The sequence below is a fragment of the Camelus bactrianus genome, chromosome 8 (genome assembly GCF_048773025.1).
Source record: "Camelus bactrianus isolate YW-2024 breed Bactrian camel chromosome 8, ASM4877302v1, whole genome shotgun sequence".
In the NCBI taxonomy this organism is placed as follows: domain Eukaryota; kingdom Metazoa; phylum Chordata; class Mammalia; order Artiodactyla; family Camelidae; genus Camelus; species Camelus bactrianus.
In genome coordinates, this window is record NC_133546.1 from 17029270 (window position 1) to 17053106 (window position 23837).

Sequence of the window (23837 nt, forward strand, 5' to 3'; positions counted from 1 at the left end):
ATACATAAGCCATACTAACTCCTTAAAATTTAATTATGTATTAACAACAAAAGACTAGCCAAAACAATTATTTCAAAATTATAAAAATACTAAAATGTTACAAAGTTAAAGAGAAAACCAAATTAAATCATTGACTATGGCCCACTATAACAATATTACACAGAAAATGGGCATTGTAGCTTGCTATTAAATGTAATATACAGCTATACTTAGAAAATTGTATATCAATATGTTTATTTAAAAACAAGACTTAAGACATACACTAAACTTTCAACTGGTGAAGCTAGAATAAAGAACATTAGACTAAATTTTTAAAGTAGAGGAAAAATTTTAAAGATAATATAAATATTGATCGATAGATTACAAATGTGAAAAAGCTATTAGGCTTGATTAATGAATCCAAGAGTTCGTTCTAAGGAAAAAACAGGGAAACATCTGAAAAGGCTGATAAAGAATATATTTTAAAAAACACAAATAAAAATAATATTTAGAAATAATTATGAAGAACTTCACAAATTTTTAAAGAATCTTGTATATAAATACGAGCAGTTACTTTTGAAATCCTAGATGAAACTGTCACTTTTAAATAAAAATATATATTGCAAAAATGAAAGAAAGTCTGAAAAATAACCATTGAAATTGTTAAAAAGATAATTAAAACTAAACTTTAAAACTTAAAAAAAAAATGATTTCTGTAGTGTTTAAATGGCTTCCAAAATAAGAAATTTTCCAAATTAATTTCAAAAATTTGTCATAATTCTAACTTGAGAACCTGAAAAAAGTAGTGCACACACAGAGAGGAAAACACCCAAAAAGATATACAGTTAGTAATATAATTTAACAAACTAAATAAAATAGTGTATTCTACACATAGGATTGTATTAAAACATCAAAGACGAATAGTTTTTATTTCAAGAATTATTCTAATTAAAAATTATGAAATTCAAAGGGGTAAAATTTGATGATTTCTATAAACAACAAAAAAAGTAATTAGTAAAGTTCCAAATTCATTCCATATTAAGATTCTTATCTATCAATAGAGAAAAATTTCTTAAATGTTACACAGGGCAATTATTAGAAGTCAACAACAAACATAATACTTAATGGTAAATGCTATAAGCCTTCCTATTTAAGAAAAGGAAGTATATTTATTTAGCATAGGTTTGGGGATTCCAACCAATGCTACAAATAAGAAAAAGTTAGAATTTTAAGAAGAAATGCCAATGATCAAAACTGGTAAAATCCTAGTTTTGTTTGACATGAGAATGCGTAAAAGGACAGTGGAGGCATAAAAAGCTAAAACACTAATAGTATTTTTTTCTGGATAGCATGCTTATACAAGGGCTTTCCTGTTGCCTTGTCTATAATTTTCTATTTTTCAAATTTTCTACATTGCGCATATGTTATTTTTATAGTCAGAATCAAGTTATTAAAATAACTGAATATGTCTCGCAGTATCACTGTTGTCCATTATTTCAGAACTAATTTTATTTTATTAATTAAAAGCTCTTGTAACTATTACATTGCAAGTAGTAACTTTAGTAATTTTAAAGTTTCCTTTAATTTTAATAAGTAGAATATCTTCTAAAAATAATGAATTGGGAATAAAAGAAGAGAAAAACTCTTTCAAAATAGTAAAAATCTATTTTTTATTCAGAAATCTAAGAAGGCTCATGTAATAAGAAAATCTTTAAAGAATAGTTATAACAATTCTATTGATCTTTGAGACTAATTTGGCACACAAATGCAATAGTTGTTAAAAAATATTTCACTAGGGTATCAAATTTTAATGATTTAAATCTTTACCTGCTATTTTATCTGAAAACATTTTTAAAATCAGTTACATAAACATCAATATCTGTTTATGAAACTAAATAACCAATTTTAAAAGTCACACTTACACTGGGAGCTCAAGGCTTTCTCACCCCCCAAGCAGTTAATTGCTGGAATTATAGCTTGGCCCTTCCCAGTTGCGCTCACGATAACTTCTTCATTTTCTAGGATCTGCAGCTTGATGAACGCATCTGGTTTGGACATGCGCACCTGTATGGTAACAGGATGTGGTAATGCAACCTTAAGTGAATACCTATAAAGAAAAACATTCACCTTTAGAAGCCAGGATGTTGTTCTTTCCCTCAAATCAATAAAGGAAACTGTATCATTTGCTGATATGATAATCTACAAATAAAACCACTTTGTAAAGTCAGCTAAAATCCTGGAAATAAAGACTGGCGAAAGATCCCAATACACTATGGTAAAATGAAGTAAGTATAGGAAGTTTATTATCATCACAGGCCAAACAGGAAATGTAACTTTTTGTTTAGATATGATAAGCATTCACTTATAAAACTTTATAGATTGCAAACTACTGCCACATCGAACCATGACACCCTCCTCTCCAGTCAGACAAAGAGCACACCTAGCAGTAGTTTTCAAAATTTCGCTGGTAACAACGTTCTCTTTGATTCACAAAAATACAGAGAAATCAAAAGTAGTACCTGTCACCTGCACTCTCACCTTTTAACCACGGCAGTTGGGAATGTCTTGCAGAAAGACTGGAAATGTGAAATCTAATTCCTTCCCATCTCCTTCCTTAATGTAGTTGAAGAGGTTTCCTGTTTAGGGGGCTTTCTCCTATTTTTGGTGAATCCTTGCAAATGCTCAAGACCCTATAAACTTTCAGCTTTTCTAGAAATTTGCTTTTCTGACTATCTTCTCTCTTCTGTATCTTAAATTTCCCCACTGTATTCCTCCTGGTCATTGGCTTTTGTGCCTGCGCAGGTCTCACCCATTTAAAAACAGATCAAATCAAAACAAAATACAAACCAAAAAAAAAAAGAAAAAAATCTTCAGTCAATCCTGCCATCCAGCCTCAGCTCTATTTCACTCCCCAGCTCACAATCTAAGGAGAGTTGTCCACTTGCACTGTCCTCGGCTCCTCCCCTCCCACTCCTCACGACAGTTCATTTTGCCCCCAGCCAAGGTGCTCAACTTGCTCTTGCCAGTTTCTGGAAGCTCGTCACCACCCTACAGAAACCTCAGTTCTCATCCTCCCTGACCTCTCAGGAGAATTTGACAAGGTTGAATCAACCCTCATTTTCTCTTTTTCAAAAACTTTTTCCCCTATGAGCATAACAACTTTTGTACCTCCTATTTTAGGGGTGATTTATTTTAGACTTCTTTCACTTTGACATTCCCATAAATGTCAGAGAATCTTAATATTCTGTCCTGGATCTGATCCTCTTTGTACAAACTTCCCTGGGTGCTTCCATGAGCAGAAACAAAATAATGATTTCCAAATCTATGTCTCCAACCCGACTCCCCATGCAGTGTCACAGGGACACTTCACTGGTTTACCATACTGAACACCTAGAAGTGAATTAATGGTCTTTCTGTTGCTCAACTGGCAAATGGGGTCCTCTTCCTGTAACCTATCTAGGTAAATGACACTGCCCAACAGTCCTCCAAGTCAAATCCCAAGGGTCCCAACCAACCAAGGCTGTCAGTTTTACTTCCTTGATATCTTAAAATCTTTCTCTTCTCTCTGGGCTCACTGTCACTGCCTGATATGGGTTAAACTGTGTCCCCCTATTAAACTTATGTTGGCGTCCTAACCCCGAGCACCACACAATGTCATCATTCCTTGAGATACTATCTCCCAGAGATAATCAAGTTAAAATGAGGTCGTTATAAAAAGGGGAAATTTGGAAATAGAGACATAAGGAGAATGCTGTGTGAAGATGAGCTCGAAGACCACCATGACAAATCTGCAAGTCAAAGAATGCCAGTCGGCAGAACCCCCTAGAAGCTGGCAGAAAGCCTGGAGTATTTTCTCCCTCACAGCCCTCAGGAGGAACCAATCTAGCTGACACTTTGATTTCAGGCTTCTAGCATCCAGGACTGTGAGACAGTAAGTTTCTGTTAAGACGTCTACTTTGCCAGCTTGTGGCCTTTGTCACGGCAGCCCTCATGGACTAACACACTGACTTATTTCAGGTTGCCAGGATCACACACCTGGAGTATTCTGAAGCGTCTGTCTGTCTGGTTTCCTTCCCTGATCCCAGTTGTTCCCCTTTGTCCATTCAACACACTGCAGTCTTCTGAGTGAGCTTTTATTTCATAGTCTGTACCTTTTACGATTACATATAACTTCACAATAATACAGTTCTAACATTTTTTTCTGTTCTTAGAAATTATATTTAGAATGCTTTTTCAAGTCATACTTTGCAGACATAATGTTTTAACACAAGTCTATGAATGCTACTTTTCTTAAAACCCTCAGTAGCATCTCATTGTCTCTATGGCAAAATCTAAATCTCTTGCCTTATGAGGTCCTTCAGGAAAGGGCCCTGCCAACCTCTGTGTCTTACTGCCTGCTATAGCACCCTAGAACCCCACTCTGCAAACAGAACAAATGCCTTTAGGCCCCTGAAAAGGTCAGATACTCTTTAATTTCTGAGCTTTCACATGGGCTGGTCATGCTGTTCTCTCCTCACCTTCCCCTACGCAGCTTGACAGCTTTGGGACCAGCTACTGGGACAAATTTAGACATTTGGTTCAATATCACATCTGAGTCTATTAGTGGTCCTGCTATGTGACACAGTGGTTTCCTATCACAGTAGTTAAAACACTTCATCACAGTTGTTATTTTTAGTTACTGCCACATTTCCTTCCTTCTCTCCATTTTTTTTTTTTTTGCTTTCTTTCTAATAGGCAGTAAGCAAATATATTACAAGAAACAGACAGATTAGAAAGAGATTTCTTCAACCTTTCTACTGCCCTCAGTTTATGGGTTTACATTTAGTATTTTCTCTAAACTTTTACCTATATACAAAATACATAAACAAATATAAACATAAGAAATATATTTGAGATATACAGTATATATTGTTCGGTAATTTAATTTTGTTGTTATTTTTCATTACAAAAATGTGTGCATGTTTGTTAAAAGGAAAAATGTTTTAAAGAACAAATAAATAAGAATAATAGGGACAAATCAGCCAGATTACAATGAATTGTTATTTATGTACATATTGTCAAAAAGACTTAGGTTTCCCCTTTGAAAGCCAACTTACCAACATGTATGGTGTCTTTAAAACATATAATCTCTTTAAAATAATAAATCCTTAGACAATAATCAAAAAATTTATTTAATATTTACAACAAAATATACCTATCACATCTCTATTAATACTATAGAAAAAGTAGAAAAGGAAATTTGTAACAATAGGAGAAACCAATAACCAAATGTCTTACATATTCATATAAGTGATTATTAGATAATCATGAAAAACAATTCACAAAATGTCTTAATGGCATTGGAAATGTTAATACCATAATGTTAAGTAAAAAGGTCAGATTATAAAACTTTAATTATGTTATTATTTTAATAATGTTAAACTGTATCTAAGAAATAGTACAGAATACTAACAATGATTGTTTCTAGGTTGTTTGATTATGGGTGATCTTTATTTCCTTAATAATATATTTAAATATTTTCCAAATTTTCCGTGTAAAACAATATATATGAAAAAGAGAAGACAAGTGTTCTAGCAACTCATTTAATAACATTTAACGAACATTTAACATTATTTAATGAAGGCCAATTATGTATCAGGCATTTATCAATATGTCTTTTATAAGACATGGTTCCTACCTCCAATAGATGTTAATTTGCATGGAGGCTGATGTGAAATTAACCAGATAAAACCTGATATGTCATATTCTCAGAAAGAACAAAAGACTATATATAGAAACATGACCAGGATCAACTAATTATATTTGGAGGTTTAAGTGCAAAAGATTTGACTGTTGAAAATTATCATTAAGAGTATTAAATTTTGCTAGGTGGAGAAATAGAGACAGGATATAATAAGACAGAAGAAAGGCACGAGCAAGATAAAATCATATCACATATATGTCAGGAGTTGGTCCTTAGCTCCACCGAGACAGTGTGCCATGTTGTTGGGTTGGCTGGGCATGAGAGTTTGTGGTTTGGATCTTATCCTACAGCCAATGGCAAGTTGTCAAAAATTTTAAGGAAGAGAAATCACATATTTAAATGTCTGTGTTAGAAAGGTAACTACTCTGGTAGTAAACGTGGATGTGTAAATGAATAAGGAGAGAGAGAGAAAGAGAGAGTAAGAGGAAAAGTGGATATAAGGGAGACATGGATTCCAGAAACAGCATTTCTATAAACAAAATATAATAAGGCCCTGAAGTGGTGAACGACATTGATAATAAAGGGGAGTGCATAGAGATGAGAAATACGTGGGAATTAGAATCAAAAGTGCTGATTAATGAAAGAGAGTGGGGTCCATGATGCGGCTATTCATGGAGAATATACAGATAAACATGGAGAGAAGGATGAGTTGGCAGAGGAGAAACCCACACAAGAGAATTACAAGAGAACAGTCAGAGATGGAGCAGAAAAAAGAAAGAGTATTCAGAGGAAGGAGTGTTATGAAGAATATTTAGTGAAAATCAAATAAGAAGAGGACTAAGAAAATATTATCCTTACATGCAACATAGGCTTGATCTTAAATAAACATTTATACAATCACACTACTCTCGAAAAGAGTATAAAATTGAAGCTCAAAATTCACTCAGAATTTTAGTACAGAATTTATTATTTTAAATAATATTAATATTTAAAATAAAATATTTACATTTAAGGTGAAATATTTAATATAGCAAGAACATTAACATTTTAAAAGGAATGGATTTCCTTTCTGTCACATACCTGAATACGATTTTCTTATCATTGGGTATGTAGTAATCTCTGATTTCCTTTATGGCAAAGGTGTTACAAGGAGGGTCTCGACACAAGAATGGGAGTGGATGATAAGAACCAATTAGGCGCAGTTTCCATCGTGATGACGGCATATACGTGTCACCAGTATAAGCTTCAGCCACGAATGTATATCCTTTCTATAGGAAAGAAGAATTACATGGAAGTTATATTGTTGTTAGTCTCTCAAAGGTACAATACATGGTTTCACAGTATTAAAATACTTTATTATCTTCATATACTTAAAGACCCCAAAATTTCTCAATAATTGACAAATCACTAGCATTATGTTTTAAAATCCCTTTTAAAAAGTGTCACCTTACATGTTTTGGGAGAAAATGGAAAACTAACACTTTTGTTTGAATGGTTCCCTAGCTATAAAATGGTGCTTAACTGTGTAGAGGATTACTATGATTCCTTCTAATGCTTCCCAAGGGAGATCTTTTATCATTGTATCACCCTGGATTAGCCCAATAGCTTCCTACTTGATTTCCTTGTCTTAGAATCATCTTTCTAAATATGAGATGAAAAAGGAAGAAGAGGTGATGGAAATGCAGTTCCCTTGGGATGACACTTGGCAGGTAAGGCTATGAAATCAGCAGCAGATCTGGTTCCATGGAGCCCAGGTATGAGTCTGGAGATGAGCTCTTTACATAGGAGAAAAGAAGCATTTAAGGGACCTGGGAAAGTGATAACATACAAAAATTCAAAGTAATTCTGAGTTTATCATTCCAGACACTTCTAACAAGGCAGAAAAATATAGATTTGTACTCCAGTTGCTCTCTGATGCAGAGGAAGCCCTCCGATGTGTTTAGAATTCCAGAAACAAAAATTCAAAATATACAAGACAGAATGAATTCATGACATTGCAATAAAAATCCAGGAATATTAATCAAAATTCCAATACTCATAATGAGATCAGAATTTCAACATCCGTAAGGACTTCTGACGTTATGTTTGGGGCAAGGACAGAAGGAAGACAAATCATGTATGCTAAAGTACTTTTACCTGCAAAGTGCAGATTTATTGCTATTTTTGTTATTATTTGAGCTTGTGGTATTAATGTATTAAAGAAGCAAAACAAAACTACACAACTCTGATTTTGTGCTTCTTTAGATTCAGAAAACAATTCTGAGAGAGAATAAAAGATTGATAAAATGGTAAGATAGATATTGGTAAGTGAAAGTCTAAAGCTAACTCAGTGGTAGGATTTTAAGAGAGGACCTGGTTATTGTAAATGACTTCAAGACTCTGGAATAAAAGAGTAATATTATAAAGTACCGAATACTGAGAAACCTTGTAGGTAAGTATTACAAATCACAGGTTATGGTCTTCAAAAAATTATGAAAAAAATACATCAAGCAAGTCCGAAGAATTAACTGTGTAACCTTATGTTTTATTTCTATTTTAACCTTAGATACTGTATGCTCAGTGGACATACACTGGAAAAAGTTGACCTAAAATTTTTGTATTCAAAAGGAAAGCTAGGTCAGACTTGACAAACATTTTAAAAAACCCATCAATTATTACTAGTGTGCAGATGAGTTTGTTAACAAAAAAACCAGTTGCCTCCTGTAGTGTTTGGTTTAACCCAAGATATTCTGCTGGAGAGAGGCAAAGTTTATCAATATGTTTCCCACAGTGTAATTTTTAATAAATTGCTATTTACTAGGACACAGAGGAGAATAAATATACTGCAAAAAGAAGTTGAATGGAGGGTCAAATTGTATTAGAGTCAAATAAATTCAGTTTGTAAGTATATGTTTGATGTATAGAAATTAACTTTTACTAGCATATTATTCCATTTTCAAGTATAATATAAATACTTTTTCAAAAGCAATTAGAAAAATGATAAATTGGTGCACTGATTTTAAGTTTTTAAAAATTACATTTAAGGATATAATTCTAAATATATACAACTGAACACAAAAATACTGTCAGATTTTCTAATAAAAAGTAAATGTGAATTAAATGTGTAAAATTAAGATAACTAAAACTAACGTAAGTCTAATTTATAATTTGATATCTTCAAATTTAGTAAAATCAGTGGAATATTGAGAAAGTTTGTACCTCATGAAAAATAATGGAAAAAGTTACAAATTTTTAATAAAATATATGAGAATTTCCTAATTATAATGAAATAGTGAAAAAACTCACTAGTAAAATAGAAAGTTTTAAAAATACTTACATATACCCACATATTTCTATATATAGATATAAATTGCCCTGGTTTTTTAAAAGTTTCCTAAAACTCTAAAATCTCTAAAGTAGATCAACAATGAACAAGTGGAATTTAAAGTGAAAAACATGCTTTTTCTCTTAGAAGAAATGACTAGAAACTCAAAAATGAGATTAAAATAAAGAGAGACAACATGATTCGAGTGAATATCAAAGATCAGGGTCTGTCATTCAGCAGGAGAAATGTTCCAGGAGTGTCTATGCTTGAAGGAATCTGGGTAGCCCTAGGAAAGGCTGGGGGTGGGGAGAGTGGCTGTGTAATCACAATGTTCTGACATATTTAGGAATGGAATAAAGAAGCCAGTGAGAAACTGACACAGCCTGCTGATCTGGTTTAGGGAACAGGACTACATGTGCTCTCTACCTCCATTTTCATTTTAGGAGTTTGTATGATTTTATGATTTTAATTATGGGGATTTCTAATGTTTTCCTTTTGTCATATTTTCTTTGGAATAAAGATAAGAAGTGGGTAAAAAGGTGAACGTTCTAGCACTCACGTTAAGTACCTCTTGCTGTCAAACACGTGAAACTACTGCAGAGAAGACCAGGACCCTATTCCTTTATTACGCAGGTTGAAAACACATCTGTTCTAACTTCTCCTGGAACCTCTCAGGGTGCTGGCTTCTCACTGTCATTCTATTACATGGGGAGAATAAATTTTACACCTACCTTGTTCTTAGTATAAAGATAAGGCACCACTTTTTGGAACACCTTTGGCACTTGTTCCATTGTGTCATTGTTAACAACGTGGAGCATACAGACTGGAAGTGTAGTATATACTTTGGGAACCAAAATCATATCTTGAGGAACTAAAAATGTTTCTCTGTAATGACAAAAGCGTGAACTTTCCCTTGACACAAGTCACAAAGAAAGTTCAAAATCAGGTTTGATGCTAAGAAATAAAAAAGTTTAAAGTTGCAAATAACTTAAATGTACACACATTGTTTTCCTTTAAAATTATTACTAATATACTGTTTGGTCATGTAAATGCATACCCTTTAAGAAACCCATTTTATAAGTAATTTGTGATTTTTACCTAATATGCTATTGCTCAGAATTTAAATGATTTATTTATATACTGAAAGTATATAAATTTATTATATTATGTTTACCATACTCATAAAAAGACCTAATAATTAAGTTCACATTCCTCATATATTGTTTAAAGAAATATGAATAAAATTTTCTATAATCTCATTTATGCATAGCAGATATGGAAGAAATTTTAAGCTCTGAAAGCAACTTAAATGTTCATATTTTTACTACTATCACAAATAAAGCTCTATGTATATAACTATTTCATGCCAGTTAAGGGTGAAATCACTTGCTAACATATGATAGCCTCACCTGAATACTATAAACCAAGTATTTGGTGGTTGGTCTGCATAAGTCACTGTATAGTCAGTAAAAGCAATCTTAGTGTCTTCATCTTGATAGCATGGGTAAGATTCCATAGACCTGCACTTGCTTTTAAACATTAATCTATAAATGCAAAAATAATGTAAGTACCAATAGCAAAAGCAACTTTTAAAATAAATTCCATTAAAAAAAAGAAATAGGCAAAAAAAATAGCATAAAATATTGCAGTTCATTGTTGGCTGGATTGAGTCCTTCTTTAAAAGGAAGGCTCATGGTATGTGGCACCCAGGCAGAGGAGCCCATTCCAGGTCAACCATGAAAGACGTCTCTCAAAGGTGCCCCAAATTATCTGAAGTTCTTAGTTGACAGAGAACCTAACTCCTGATCTAGGGAGTAACTGAAGTTTATAGGTGGGAAATTAGAACCAAAATTCAAGCTATAAGATGAGAAAACTAGAAGCAGGCAAACTAGCAACAAAACTGGGTGGGAGCTGCTGAAGGTCTGGGGTTGATGCAGAAAATCAATACTAGAATGGAATTTAAAGTGAGGAATGAATTTAGAAAAGACGACTGAAATAAAGCCCTAAAACACAGGTTATGACGAAGGGGAGAGCGACAGAGTTTTCCTGCTACTTTATTTCTGGTGCCTGAGGGAGGGGTGTGTGCAACTGAGATTTCTCCATGTTTGCCCCCTGGAAGGCTGTGGCATATTCCAGAACATGATGGAAGTGATGAGAGAGATCATCTGGGTCTTGTACCTCCCACTCTGCCGAGAACCAGAACCAGCCTTACTAGCATCAGGAATTTAAGGTCTCTTGTATAACGTCTTGGGTATTAGCTGGGATGGAAGCTATAAATGGCCATAGACAATGGTTCTCTATTAGAGGTCCAGACAGAGCTAGAGGTGTTCTTGGCTTCCAGAAGGTGGCTGGTTTAATTGTACTGTCAGTGGGAAGCAAAGCCATAGAGCTCCTCACGGTGAGAGAATAGGGTTCAGCTGCTCCATTTGCTCACTGGTCTTTGATGGTGGAAGGAAAATGATAGGTTTATATCTGAAGGGATTTTTAAAAGCTTTTGAAAATAATGACAAAAACAAAGACCAGAGTAATTATATATTCTGGTTCGCCTGGGGCAGTCCTGGTTTATGCTCAGAGCCCTGGCGTAATTATTAATAGTGCTCCCTCTTCCCCTGTCGGAGTGTCCCAGTTTGGATGATAAATAACCTGATCATCCTCACTAGGAACTACAACGTGATGATCTGTCAGTACAGAGCACCACTGTCAATCACACAGGGACTGGCCGAGTCTAAATGTGGGTGTTGGCTGAGCCAACTCAGGAACTAAGCAGGTCACATAGGGAACTGGGAATGATGGGACCTGCCACCATTCTAAGATAAGATAGAATTTAAAGGCTTTCTAGACTGTTTCCATTCTCATCATACATTCTACTATTTTTCATACACTTTAGGAAATTCTAATGAGTATAGGACCATCACAAACCTGATGTACCATGTGGAATGTCCTGAATGACCTAGAGAGGGATGTATCCCTGACAGAAAGATTTAGTTTTAACTTTGCATCCTAGGACAGAGAGAAAGTTATATTGGTAAACTGAGCCTTGCCCAAAGTCAGCTTGGAGAAGTGGTGCCCCGTAAGATCTGAGAATGCAAGGCTAGGCTCTCAGGACCTCAAAATTACCCATGCAGTAGTAACAATAGTAGCAATATTTATAAAGGAACAGTACTTTGAGGTAAGTATTATTATCCTTATATCACAGATGAAAAAAAAATTAACTTCAGAGAGGATAAGAAACTTACCCCAGGTCACACATCTGATAATTAGTAGAACTGGGGTTAGCATTAGGTCTTGTTTTTTTCTTTTGGTCTCATTGAATGTGATATATATATATATATATATACACACACACATATATATATATACATATATATATATATATTTTTTTTTTAATTTAAGTACCGTCAGTTACATTGTGTCAATTTCTAGTGTATAGCCCAATGTTCCAGTCATGCATACACATACATATATTCATTTTCATACTTTTTTCATTAAAGGTTATTATAAGATATTAAACATAGTTCCCTGTGCTATACAGAAGAAATTTTTAAAATCTATTTTTATATATAGTGGCCAACATTTGTAAATCTCAAACTCCCAAATTTATCTCTTCCCATCCCCTTTCCCCGGTAACCGTAAGATTGTTTACTATGTCTGTGAGTCTGTTTCTGTTTTGTAGATGAGTTCATAGCATCCTTTTTTTTTTCTTTTTTAGATTCCAATGTGGTAAATGTTTCCTCTTTTTTCCTTTTCTCTGGAAGATGTGTAAGAGTAATCTGATTTCTTAAATTCACTAGTTGATCTATTAGCATATTGCTAGAGAGTATATTATGCATCCTAGCCCTACCAGAGTTTTACCTAGATGATTACTTTTACCATTTCTGCAGTAATGCCAGAACCCAAGAACCCTTTAAAACCCTTTATCCAACTCCTGCATTTTGCATTGCTAAGGGTGTGGATTTATTACCACCCATAGCTATTAGTCCGATTGTCCTTTGAAAATAGTATGTCTTATTGCTCTGGTTACTTCGAAGGTTTATCTTTTGGCCTTTGAATTTAAGCATTTTAACTATGATGAGTCTTTGTGTCCTTCCTACGTGGAGTCTGCATGAAGAATCTTTTGAAAATACAGGTTGATGTATTTGATCAGTTTCAGAAATTTATCAGCTATTATCCTTTTACATTCTGGGACTATAATTATACAAATACTAGACTTTCTAAGTGTGTTCCACATGTCCCTTAGCTCTTCCCTTGTCTTCTATTTATTTTCTCCTATGCTTCAGTTGGAAACTTTTCTATTGCCCTATCTCCCAGTTCACTAATCTCTTTCTCTATTTTGCCTGATCTGCTGCTGTTAAACCCATTAAGAAGTTTAAAATTTCAGTTGTTAAAAATCTCATTTATGTAATTTCCACTTGACTGTGCTTTATTCATCTAACCTTTTAATCTATTTTCTCTTTCTTTATTCTTTGTTTTCTTGGGCATTTCCATAATAGTTACCTTTAGAGATTTGATCTGCTAACTCTTACATCACCAGATGGTCTGCTTCTTTCATATGTATATAATTTTCTCTTAGTTTCTTCAGAGTATCCTGCCCTGAACTTGGTTTCTGGTTAGAATGCAGTTTTCCTAAAGCTCAGTCTACTTCACACTTGTCTCAGTTTCTAGAATGTTGCCCTCCAGGGATTTCAACTGACAACTTTAATTGTTTACTGGAGTCCCCTTCCTTAGCAGGTCCTAAACTCTAACTCTGGTCTCCTTAGGACCAAAAGATTTCAAAAAACGGTTTTGCTTCTCAGAGGTTTTCTGTTTAGAATTTTAGATAAGTGCAATGAAGACAAACAAAAAGTAATGAGTGTAAAATGAGTAAAAGTTCAGAAGCAGTGGTGTGTTTCTAGCTATAGGGATTAGGGAAAACTCAATGAATACGGTAGCATTTGAACTAGAACTTGAAGGATACCAAAATAATGCAATAAAAAATAGCATTACACGGCTTTACCTTAGGAGAGAAATTGCATAATGTTCTATATTCTGTTCCAGTACAGCCCAGACTTTCTGAAGAGTATCTGCAACACTGATATTTTCCTTTGTGTCTAAAAAATAACAATAAAAAGTAGCAATATAAAAGCTGGAAGGTGCCTGAAAAACCATCTTGTTCTAAGCCCTCCTTTTACAGTTGAAGGAGTTGAAAGTCTCAAGTAAGATGATATCCAAAGTCATAGATTGACTGGCAACAAAACTGTATTTCAAATATAAAGCTATGAACCTATAGTCGAGAGCTCTGCTTCCCATTTTATGCTGTTTCCTTTCATCTTTGGCTTAAAAATCAGAACACTCTCTTTGATCTAACTGAAGATACTTATCAAAGAGTTTACATCAGGAGGTCACTTTTCACAGTAGAAATCCTTATGAAACCTCTTATATCCAAAAAAAAAAAATCCTTCCAATTTTTTTTTGTACAAAGCAGTGGCTAATAGGATCTCACTGAAGCTTAATCTAAAGCATAATCCACAAATGGCTTAAGAGTCGATGATCTAGCAAAAAAAAAAAAAAAAAAAAGCAAATCCATAGTGTCTCAAATTTAACATGTCAGAAACTGGCTTTTTTTTTTTTTTTTCCTGATTATCCTATCTTAATGTCTTCATAGTACTTACCGGTATCTGACATTAGTACCTTAATACATTTACTTTCTATTGTATGCCTGTCATCAGTAGAACACGATTCCTCCGAGCAGAAACCTTGTCAATTTTCTTAATTTCTGTAAAGGCAGAATCTAGAACAGTGCTGTGCATGCAAGAGTTATTCAGTAAAAGTGTTGAGTGAGAGAATGCAAATGCTCTTAAAACATTATTAAGCTGCTCATTTTTGCCTTTATAAAGAGAAAAAATTATTGTATGAATACAATTTTTATAGCATATAGAGACAACAAGAAGTGTATTTTACCACATATTTAATTTGATGGATTTATGATTATTTTTTCTGATAGAAAAAAATATAAAAATCAAGCAACAGTAATCTTTTTCTATCACGAAAATATGCAACATAGTTTGTTTCACATTTCTGTATCTAGTTTTTACTGCTTAGATTAACATTTCAATGTTTCTCATTAAATGTTTCAGAGACGTTTTTACAGCAAAATGTTTCAGTATACTCAGAGAAATCCATTGGAGGCAAGGCTTTTTCTATAAAAATAACAACAATAGCAGAATGAAAACAATTGAATGCAACTTTTGCCTCTGCAGTGTTTTATTTTTGAGCTGATAAGATAGACCTGCTCACAAAATAGTTTATTTCATATACACAAATATATTTGATTTAATAAATATAATAATACATTTAGAAGGCATATGTCATCGTGGACATATATGGAAGCTTCTTCAATTAATTAATTTATTCATTCACTTATTCTATCATTCAATCCTTTGAAAAATGGTCTAGAAATCTTAAACTATCTATGACTTCACTAAAACTGACTGCAGCAGCATTCTGCTAGGCACTGGGGAGGTATGGAGAAAAAGGACTGTTTCCTGTTTTTAAAGAACATAAAATAGATTGGTAAAATAGAGCTGTTCACTCATTCATTCATTTTTTTCAACAAGTATTTGTTGTGTCCTTCTTTGGTGGCAGGCACTGCACTAAATTCCAGGAACAAGAGCATGAGTGTACTGACATGCATCCTGAACTCAAGGGATTTCAGTGTTTATAGAATGTAAAATAAAGATTAGCTGAGCCATAAAGTAGAATGACTCTAAAAATCTTTCTGTTAACACGTAAACAAATACTCACCTCTACAGATGCAATTTCATTTTATAAATGATTGAAAGATTATACCTGGTGCCCTGGCTTTCATAAGCAATCTGACATATGTCCCTCTCCACATGGCTTGGATTTTAATTGCCGCTGCTATTTCCTCAGAAAAATAGTCTTTATCACTTGTTGGCACGTTATATTTAATATCTACCCATTCCTCTGGAAAGAGAAAAACAAACTTTGGACTGAAATTTACATGTCATCTCCACCTCAGTTCTCAATGCCGTTAACTATTAAAGCCCTCCAATATATACAGCACCACAGTGACAGATGGGTTCTTACATTTAACTGTGTTCTGCAGGTGGTCGTTTTTTAGACTATAAACATTCTGGAGAAGGGAAACACTAAATATTGACACAGTATGGACACTGAGAGTGAACTGTTACTGATTTCTCTGTGACAGCAAGCAGGTTCTCTTAAAATGGTGGGAATGGAGCATTGGAAGATGAAGAAATGAGGGTTACTTAGATCAGAGAATCTTCCCAGAATTCCTCAGGCGGTACTGTATAGATTAGTGACTGTCATACTTTTCCAGGTCAGGAAAAAGTAAAACTAGGAAATTCTAGGCTTCCCTGGAAATGTGCAGAAGAGGGGACACACATCAGACCTTTGGGAACATTTAGGCTTCTCAAGCATAGCTGGACCTCAACAACTGTTCATACTTATTCCACCTACTCCCCCAAAATTGTCAGTGATCTTTCCTCCAATTATTTAGCCTCTCTAAGGCTAGGAATTCCTTTGCCACATAAATATCTCAAATTAATCAGTACCTAAAGAAGCCTCTTCCAGAGAAGAATCGAGTAAGTCCAAGTCCAAAACCATAGCACGGAAGGCAAATTTGAGGTTGGGAGGAAGTTTTGCTATTTGGGCTTTTTTCATTAAACGCCATAAAGAGACATGAAAAACCTGAAAAAAGATAAAAAGCATTAGTACATTTTTTAAAACCAAGGTAACACTATTCTCTGGCCAGAGAGGCTCTAGAAAACTCCAGATACACTACAAATAAAAAGTACATATTTCTCAGATGAACACACCATCTGACAGAAGACCCTTTGAAGTCTCCCTCACCCAGTAAGGGGCCAAAGCAATTTATCATTTGACTAATTTTAACTTGATAAGATTTAGTCACTACAACAATGTTTGTAATATATTTTCAATCAAAATATAACATTAAACTGATTGAGAAGCTATAGTATGAGACAAAAATACTTTCTTTTGACTAAGCAAATTAAATACCAGATTTCTTTCATTCTAAGAATTGTAAGACATCCATTGCAAGACACGCTATTATTTCACGTATTACACGAAAGAAAATACACCACTCAAAGTTTTTAATCACTTTCTTATCACTTATGAGTGTTTACTTCCTATTGAGAAAGCTCTTTTAAATTTACTTAGGTATAGCCTTTTCATTATGTATCACATTTAAAACATACATGAAAAAATAAAATAAACTACACAGATTGGTTAAGTATTCTGTAAACTTACTCATACTTAAACTCCTACTCTTGCAAATCGCTTTTTGAAAACTCTTAGTATCTTTATTTTTCTATATGATTTTGTCCTTCATGTTGTCCAAAGCTTTGAAGATGCACCATTGCCCATAGACAGTTCTCCTTTTGTCCCTGAGGTTTTTCTCAAGCCACTGACCCACATTCAGTAAGTGCTGATGCTGGCTCACTCTTGATCTCATCAAAGAGGACAGACGGTAGGTTTTCAGAGCATATATTCCTTCCTCAAAGTTCTTTTTCATGGTTTTTATCCTGAAATGCTGCGGGATTCCATTTATCCAGTCATGCTGCTGAGAATAACAACCAAGCCACTGCACATTTCTGCTTGCTTGTAGCTGTGTACATGTTCACAGGGAGTAATGTGCTTGGTGTATTAGGTAGGGGTCCTGGGGCACTATTTCTGGTGACTTTTAGCCAGTCATACCTTCTCTTCTCTTTTCCTGTGCCCTGGGGGAGTTATTCCGATATGAGGAAAACCCCTTTCCCTTCATGTTTCTTTGAGGGACTCTAAAATGCCATTTCATTTTCTTCCCCTAAGGATCAGGCTTTTGTCAAACAATACACATATTTCCTTTGAGGCAGAGACAGTGTCAATTACTGTGAACAAGTCCACGTTGTGTGCAGAGAATGCTGAAGGCCACCTGGCTAGCAAGGATGATAAGGAATCACCAATTATAAAACACACTCTGATTTCATTCTGATCTCAGAATTGGTGAAATACAGTGCCCTTCACAGGCATGTGACTTTTGCATTTCCTGCTTAGTCCGCATTTTCTGACAACTCCTCACCTCTCCCCATATGTATAGGAACAGGGACTTAATCCCACAATCTACGTTTGTACCTGCCCCATCAGCCAACAATAGTGAACAAGTCTGCGAGCAAGCACCTAACCCAAGCTGAGCAAATCACTGTCACTTTGGCCAATAATTTCAAATCAGGATCAAAACATTCTAAACTGGTCTCATATGAGAAAGCAATAGAAAATTCAGGGGCCATATTTTCCACGATGTGAACTTAGGAGAGAAAACATGTCTATAAAGAGAAAAAAAAATAGAGAAGGTAAGTTCTAAGAGCTTTCTATTCCCTCTTTGAAGTTCCTCACTGAGTCATTCCTGTCCTTAGGTGCCAAGAAGATGTCTCTGTACCTTATAATAAATCAACACACCCAGCTCCTTGTTGTGGCTTAATGAATTAGATGTGTCTTCTGTGACATGCTAATAAAATGCCCTAAATATTTCAACATCTAAGATAAAATTTTTTTTAAAAACACATGATTATGTTAATCCTCCCACTCTCTGTTACAAGTGAGTGCCCTGAGTCCTTGGCCATATTGATATTCTATGGTACGTGAGTCCGGTCTACATATGCATGTTGCTGACAACAATGAACCCAGACCATGGCAGTAAGTGGCCAGTACTCTGAATTCCTCACGAAGACACGTGCATAATAGAGAGTGGGGAATAAATCTTACAGAGATGCATGGACTTACCACATCAGTGGAGATTTTAGGGGTCCAGAGGGCTAGGCATGCTGGGACATTCCCTCTAAGGTAAAGGATAAGATATTATAACTAAGAAAGAGGCCAGTACTTGATGGTCCTCTCTGGGGATTTGGGTAGTAGAACATTCTGCTTTGGGGAATGTTATTTCAATGCATTTATTGAGTGACTCTGAAGGCCGTTAGCTTTGAGTGGGATCCAAAGTGAGAGGAGGAGATTTGGGTACCCCAGGAAAGAAAGAAAGGTCACCTGGTCCAGTTTTGCTGCAGACATGTTAATGAAAGACCTCCCAGCAAACACACTGCTGTTATTTACTATTGAGAGAGTCCTTATCGATGAGATCCTTGTAGCGTGACTCACCTGATCTGTCTACAATTGTTTGTGAAAGACAAATTTGGAATCTATTGATTTATGGGGCATGTCTCTCTGAAAAAAAAAAAAAAAAGGCACATAATTGTGTAATAAAAAAGTATAAAATGGAGGTGTTTAATTACCAGAATAGCTTCCTTCTGTGTAAGTGACACATTCACAAGGGCCCTATATGCGTCAGGTCTGTGCTGGCATCAGAAGGCCCATGTACAAGCGATCTCCGTAGCAGGGATGGTGACTGTGAATGCGCCCAGCAGTATGGGCTCTCTCTTGCCCAGGCTTAGCTGTCTAACCTGTCAGTAGCAAAAACTGACTCTGATTATTTAATGTGGTATCATCCCCTGGGGAGTCCAGTCAGACACTTCATGGCAAGTTGATTTCAGTGGAGTTCTATCAAGGAGGGGCGGCAGCAATTCATCCTTGCTAGAATTGAGACCTACCTCAGATATGAGTTTACTCTCCCTGCCTTTGGTGCCTCTGCCAGCATTGTTATGCAAGGGGTTACAGAACAGCCGATTTAAAGACATGGGATCCAGGCTAACAGTCCCTTTGGACCAAGAGTCACGCTATATGGTTACCATTTAACCACTGGGGAATACCTGAGATGCAATGGTCCTAATATGTACCATAGAAAGAATTGATAAAAATTCCTGGCACATTGGAATGGCATATTAAAGGCTCAGCTAAGAAACCTGCCTGGGGATGACATCCTGCAAAACTGAGGCAGTATCCTCCGGGATACAGTATATATATATATAAAACAAAAAAGCATTATGCAGTACTACGCAATGGCTATCACATACTGGCTTGGGATTAAAAAATTGGAAGTAGGATTGGCCTCACTCATTTCCAGTGGCCTATTTTCAGTAATTAGTGTTCTCTGTCCCCATAACAGAGGACTTCTGGATTGGAGGACCTAATTCCTGTAGGTGGATGGCAGGAAATATTTTTCACCAGGGAACACAGTATGATTTGCAATAAGTCTAAACTATGATATGTGCCTGGTAATGGAATGGTGTGGGTGGGGGTAGAATTCATGCTGATTGTTGCAAGGAGCTCAGGTTTCTGCTACAGAATGGAGACAAAAAGAATTACATCTGGATTTGCTGGGACACTTCTTGGTGCTTCTACAGTGAATGATTAATTATAACCATCTCAGCCAGTTAAGAGTAAGGCAATCAAGGTCTATACCCATCAAAATTGGAGGCCTAGGTCACCTGCCAGGCAGGCAGCTAGACCAGCTGGAAGGAAGGGGAATCTAGACTGGGTGGGAGAGCAGAGAAGTTGAATACCAATTACAGCCTCAGGGCCAGCTGTAGCAGGGCATACTGTGGCTTTCTTGTTAGGTGATGATTTAATCAATTATTTATTTCTAGAGCTTGTGACCACCAGCAAGAGCCACCTAGAGCCACCACCTTGAAGACTGGGTGGACAGAATTAACTCAGGAACAATCGGATTGCTTAAAAAGATAAATCATGGCAGATATTTTTTGTAAATTACTCATGCCCTAGGTGAGTGGTTTTCAACTGGGAGTAATTCGTGTCCCAGGCAGGGTCACCAGATAAAATAGAAGAAATTGTAAGGGCAAATGCCAAGTTAAATAAAACAAAAGAAGACTTAATTCTCCCTATGGAAAATAAGGGAAGAAACTCTTCCCCTCCCTTTTCTTAGAGCATTCACTTCAGAAAACTTGTAATTTTAAGTTCTTTCTCTCTTTCTTTGAAATATATGGAAATATTTTTAAAGGCTAAATAGTTCTCTTGCCAGTTTTTAAGATCCAGGAATATCTTTCTCAAGGACCTGGGAGCCATCTCTCTGAAATGTGATCATCAAGGAAGACAGATCCCCAGTCTCCCAGTGTCTGTGGAAGGGGGGGGAGCCTAACTTCCCTGGGAGCCTCATGCCACCTTGCAAAACTACTTCTTGCTATAAAGACATGATTTTTCTCTTTCTTTTGGATAAAGTCAATTAGCTAACACAAATGGTCACCCTGAATTTGTATCAGGTAAATTTAGGATTGACTATGTGTAACAAATGGCACTATCAAATTCTTTTACTTAAGGACTGATGATCATTTATCTTGAGAACATGTATGTAATGGGCTGTATCTGCCGAGCTATGCAAAAAGGGGAGATTTGCTTTGGTGGATTACCCTTGATGTATGTCACGTTCTGGTTTAATGCTTATTCAAAAATATACTTTTTCTTTTACCTTTGTGGAGGTTTTCTTGGTTTGAAGGAGATTTTGTTTCTAATGATATTTCCCCAACAACACCTTCTACCCAGTTAAGGTGGAATAACAGAGAAACTAAATTTTTAGAATAATTTTTAATGTAAGTATGTAGTATATATTATACACACTGTTTTTTACAAAATTAAAATTTAACTGGGTGAAATGAATCTAGCCAGAGACCTTGCACCCTGTCACAAAAATTAATTCAAAATGAACAGTAGACAGAAATGTAAAATGCAAAAGTATAAAATTCCTAGAAGATAAAAGGAGAAAAATCTAGATGACCTTGGGTATGGCAATGGCTTTACAGATACACCATTAAAGCCATGACACATGCAAGAAAGAATTGATAAGGATTTCGCTAAAATTAAAAACTTCTGCTCTGTAAAGTAAGTGTCAAGAAAATGAGAAGACAAGCCATAGACCGGGAGGAAATATTTGCGAAAGAATACTTAAAACTCAACGATAAGAAAACAAACAACCTGATTAAAAATGGGCCAAAGGCTTTAACAGATTCCTCACCAAAGAAGATATGCAGATGGAAAATGAGCACATCAAAAGGGGTTCTACATCAATATGTCATCAAGGAAATGCAAATTAAAACAAGACACCACTGTCATCTATTAGAAAGGCCAAAACCTGGAATACTGACAACATCAAATGCTGACTGCAATATGGAGCGATGGAAACTCTCATTCATTTTGGTGAGAATGAAAAATGGTACAGCCAGTTTTGAAGACAGTTTGATGATTCTGCAGAACTAAACATACTTTTACTATATGATCCAGCAATTACACTCCTTTGTATTTACCCAAATGAATTAAAAACTTACATCCACACAAAAACTTGCACACAGATGTTTATAGCCACTTCATTTATAATTGTCAAAACTTGGAAGCAATCAAGATGTCCCTCAGTAAGTGAATAACTAAATAAACCATGGTACATCCAAACAATGGTGTATTATTCAACGCTAAAAAGAAATGACCTACAAAGTCATGAAAAGATACAGAAGGAAGGTAAATGCATATTTCTAAGTGAAAGATGCCAATTTAGAAAGACTACATACTTTATGACATTCTAGAAAAGACAAAACTATGGAGAGACTAAAAAGATCAATGATTGCCAGGGCTTGGGGTAGGGGAGGGATGAACAGGCAGAACACATAGGATTTTTAGGGCACTGAAACTATTATCTATGACACTACAACGATAGATACATGTCACTATGCATCTGTCCTAACCCACAGAACGTACAACACCAAGAGTGAACCCCAGCGTAAACTACGGACTTTGAGCGATTGATGTGTCAATGTAGCTTCACCAGCTGTAACAAATGGACCACTTGTAGAGGATGTTGATAATGGGGAAGGCATGTGTAGGGGCAGGAGAAATATTGGGAAACCCCCATCTGCCCAATTTTGTGATGAACCTGAAACTACTCTAAAAATTAAATCTTTAGTGAAACAAATTTAACTGGGTGTCTTGTATTTTTATTTGCTAACTCTAGTAACACTACTCCCCAGGGGACACTTGACAATGTCCAATATCATTTTTAGTTGTCACAACAGGATGCTATGGGTGTTTAGAGGGTGTAGGGAAGCCATATTGCTACTGGTGGGTCAGGATCACAACAGAAATCATCTAGTGCAAAATGTCAACAGTGTGTAGGGGGTACCACGAAGTCTCTTTGCTTCAATCCCTCAAGGCTTCCTGTGAAGCCAGAAGGCTGCTCAGCCCCAGCAGAGGCACAAGTTGTAAGTGTGAGGAAGTAAATGCACCTGAGAGCCGGGAAGGGGTTGCTGGGTAAATGTCACAATTGCCTTATCCATTAGCGGGACCCTCCTGAGGGATGTCCTACATCGTTTATCAGGATCTCCTGGAGGATACAGCCCCAGTAGCCCACAGCAATAATTATCACACCCTTTAATGAACATTCGTCTCTTTCTCATCTCATTCTTCCTACTCACTCATTTCCGCTTGCTGACGTCACTTCCCAAATGAACTGTCTCCAACTGAAGCATTTTCTCAGCTCTGATTCTGGAGGTCACCTACTATGAGATGTATTATTTCAAAAAGAACATTCTTCTAGGAACATTATAACCTGAACACGCTTACCCTGAAGTGCTGCGCAGTTAGTTCTTTGTCCTGCAGGGGGATAGGGTAGTGAGCTGTTTGCAGATCTTTCAGGGCTGCAGAGAGTCTACCCTTATCCTTGAAATTAGCAATCACGTGTCCAACAGCTTTCAAAATTGTTAAAGACTGCTCTGTAAATCGATAGCTCTCCTGTGGAGACAAAGCAGAGCAGTCAGCCTCACTTCTGTTTCTTTAAGTGTAATTCAGTTTATAAAGATCTAATTTCTGTTAATATATTTAATATCTGCTCTACAGTTGATTTAATAGTTACTCATGGAGGACTTACTTGATCAAAGCATTTTGTTAGGTGCTATGGTCCGA

The 23837-nt window shown here is 35.7% G+C and overlaps 1 protein-coding gene across 4 annotated transcripts in view; it reads right to left on the reverse strand.

Annotated features, from left to right (window-relative positions):
• The window catches only part of ADGB (androglobin), a 148147-nt gene that overhangs the window by 39913 nt on the left and 84397 nt on the right, over positions 1 to 23837 (reverse strand). For all 4 annotated transcript variants that reach the window (XM_074368212.1, XM_074368213.1, XM_074368211.1 and 1 more), the window contains exons 20-27: positions 23499 to 23666; positions 16541 to 16676; positions 15792 to 15929; positions 13960 to 14053; positions 10376 to 10510; positions 9698 to 9851; positions 6743 to 6930; positions 1902 to 2086 (exon numbers count right to left, since the gene is read on the reverse strand). In XM_074368212.1, coding sequence (XP_074224313.1) covers positions 1902 to 2086; positions 6743 to 6930; positions 9698 to 9851; positions 10376 to 10510; positions 13960 to 14053; positions 15792 to 15929; positions 16541 to 16676; positions 23499 to 23666 — 1198 coding nt within the window. The remainder of the gene's footprint in view (positions 1 to 1901; positions 2087 to 6742; positions 6931 to 9697; positions 9852 to 10375; positions 10511 to 13959; positions 14054 to 15791; positions 15930 to 16540; positions 16677 to 23498; positions 23667 to 23837) is intronic.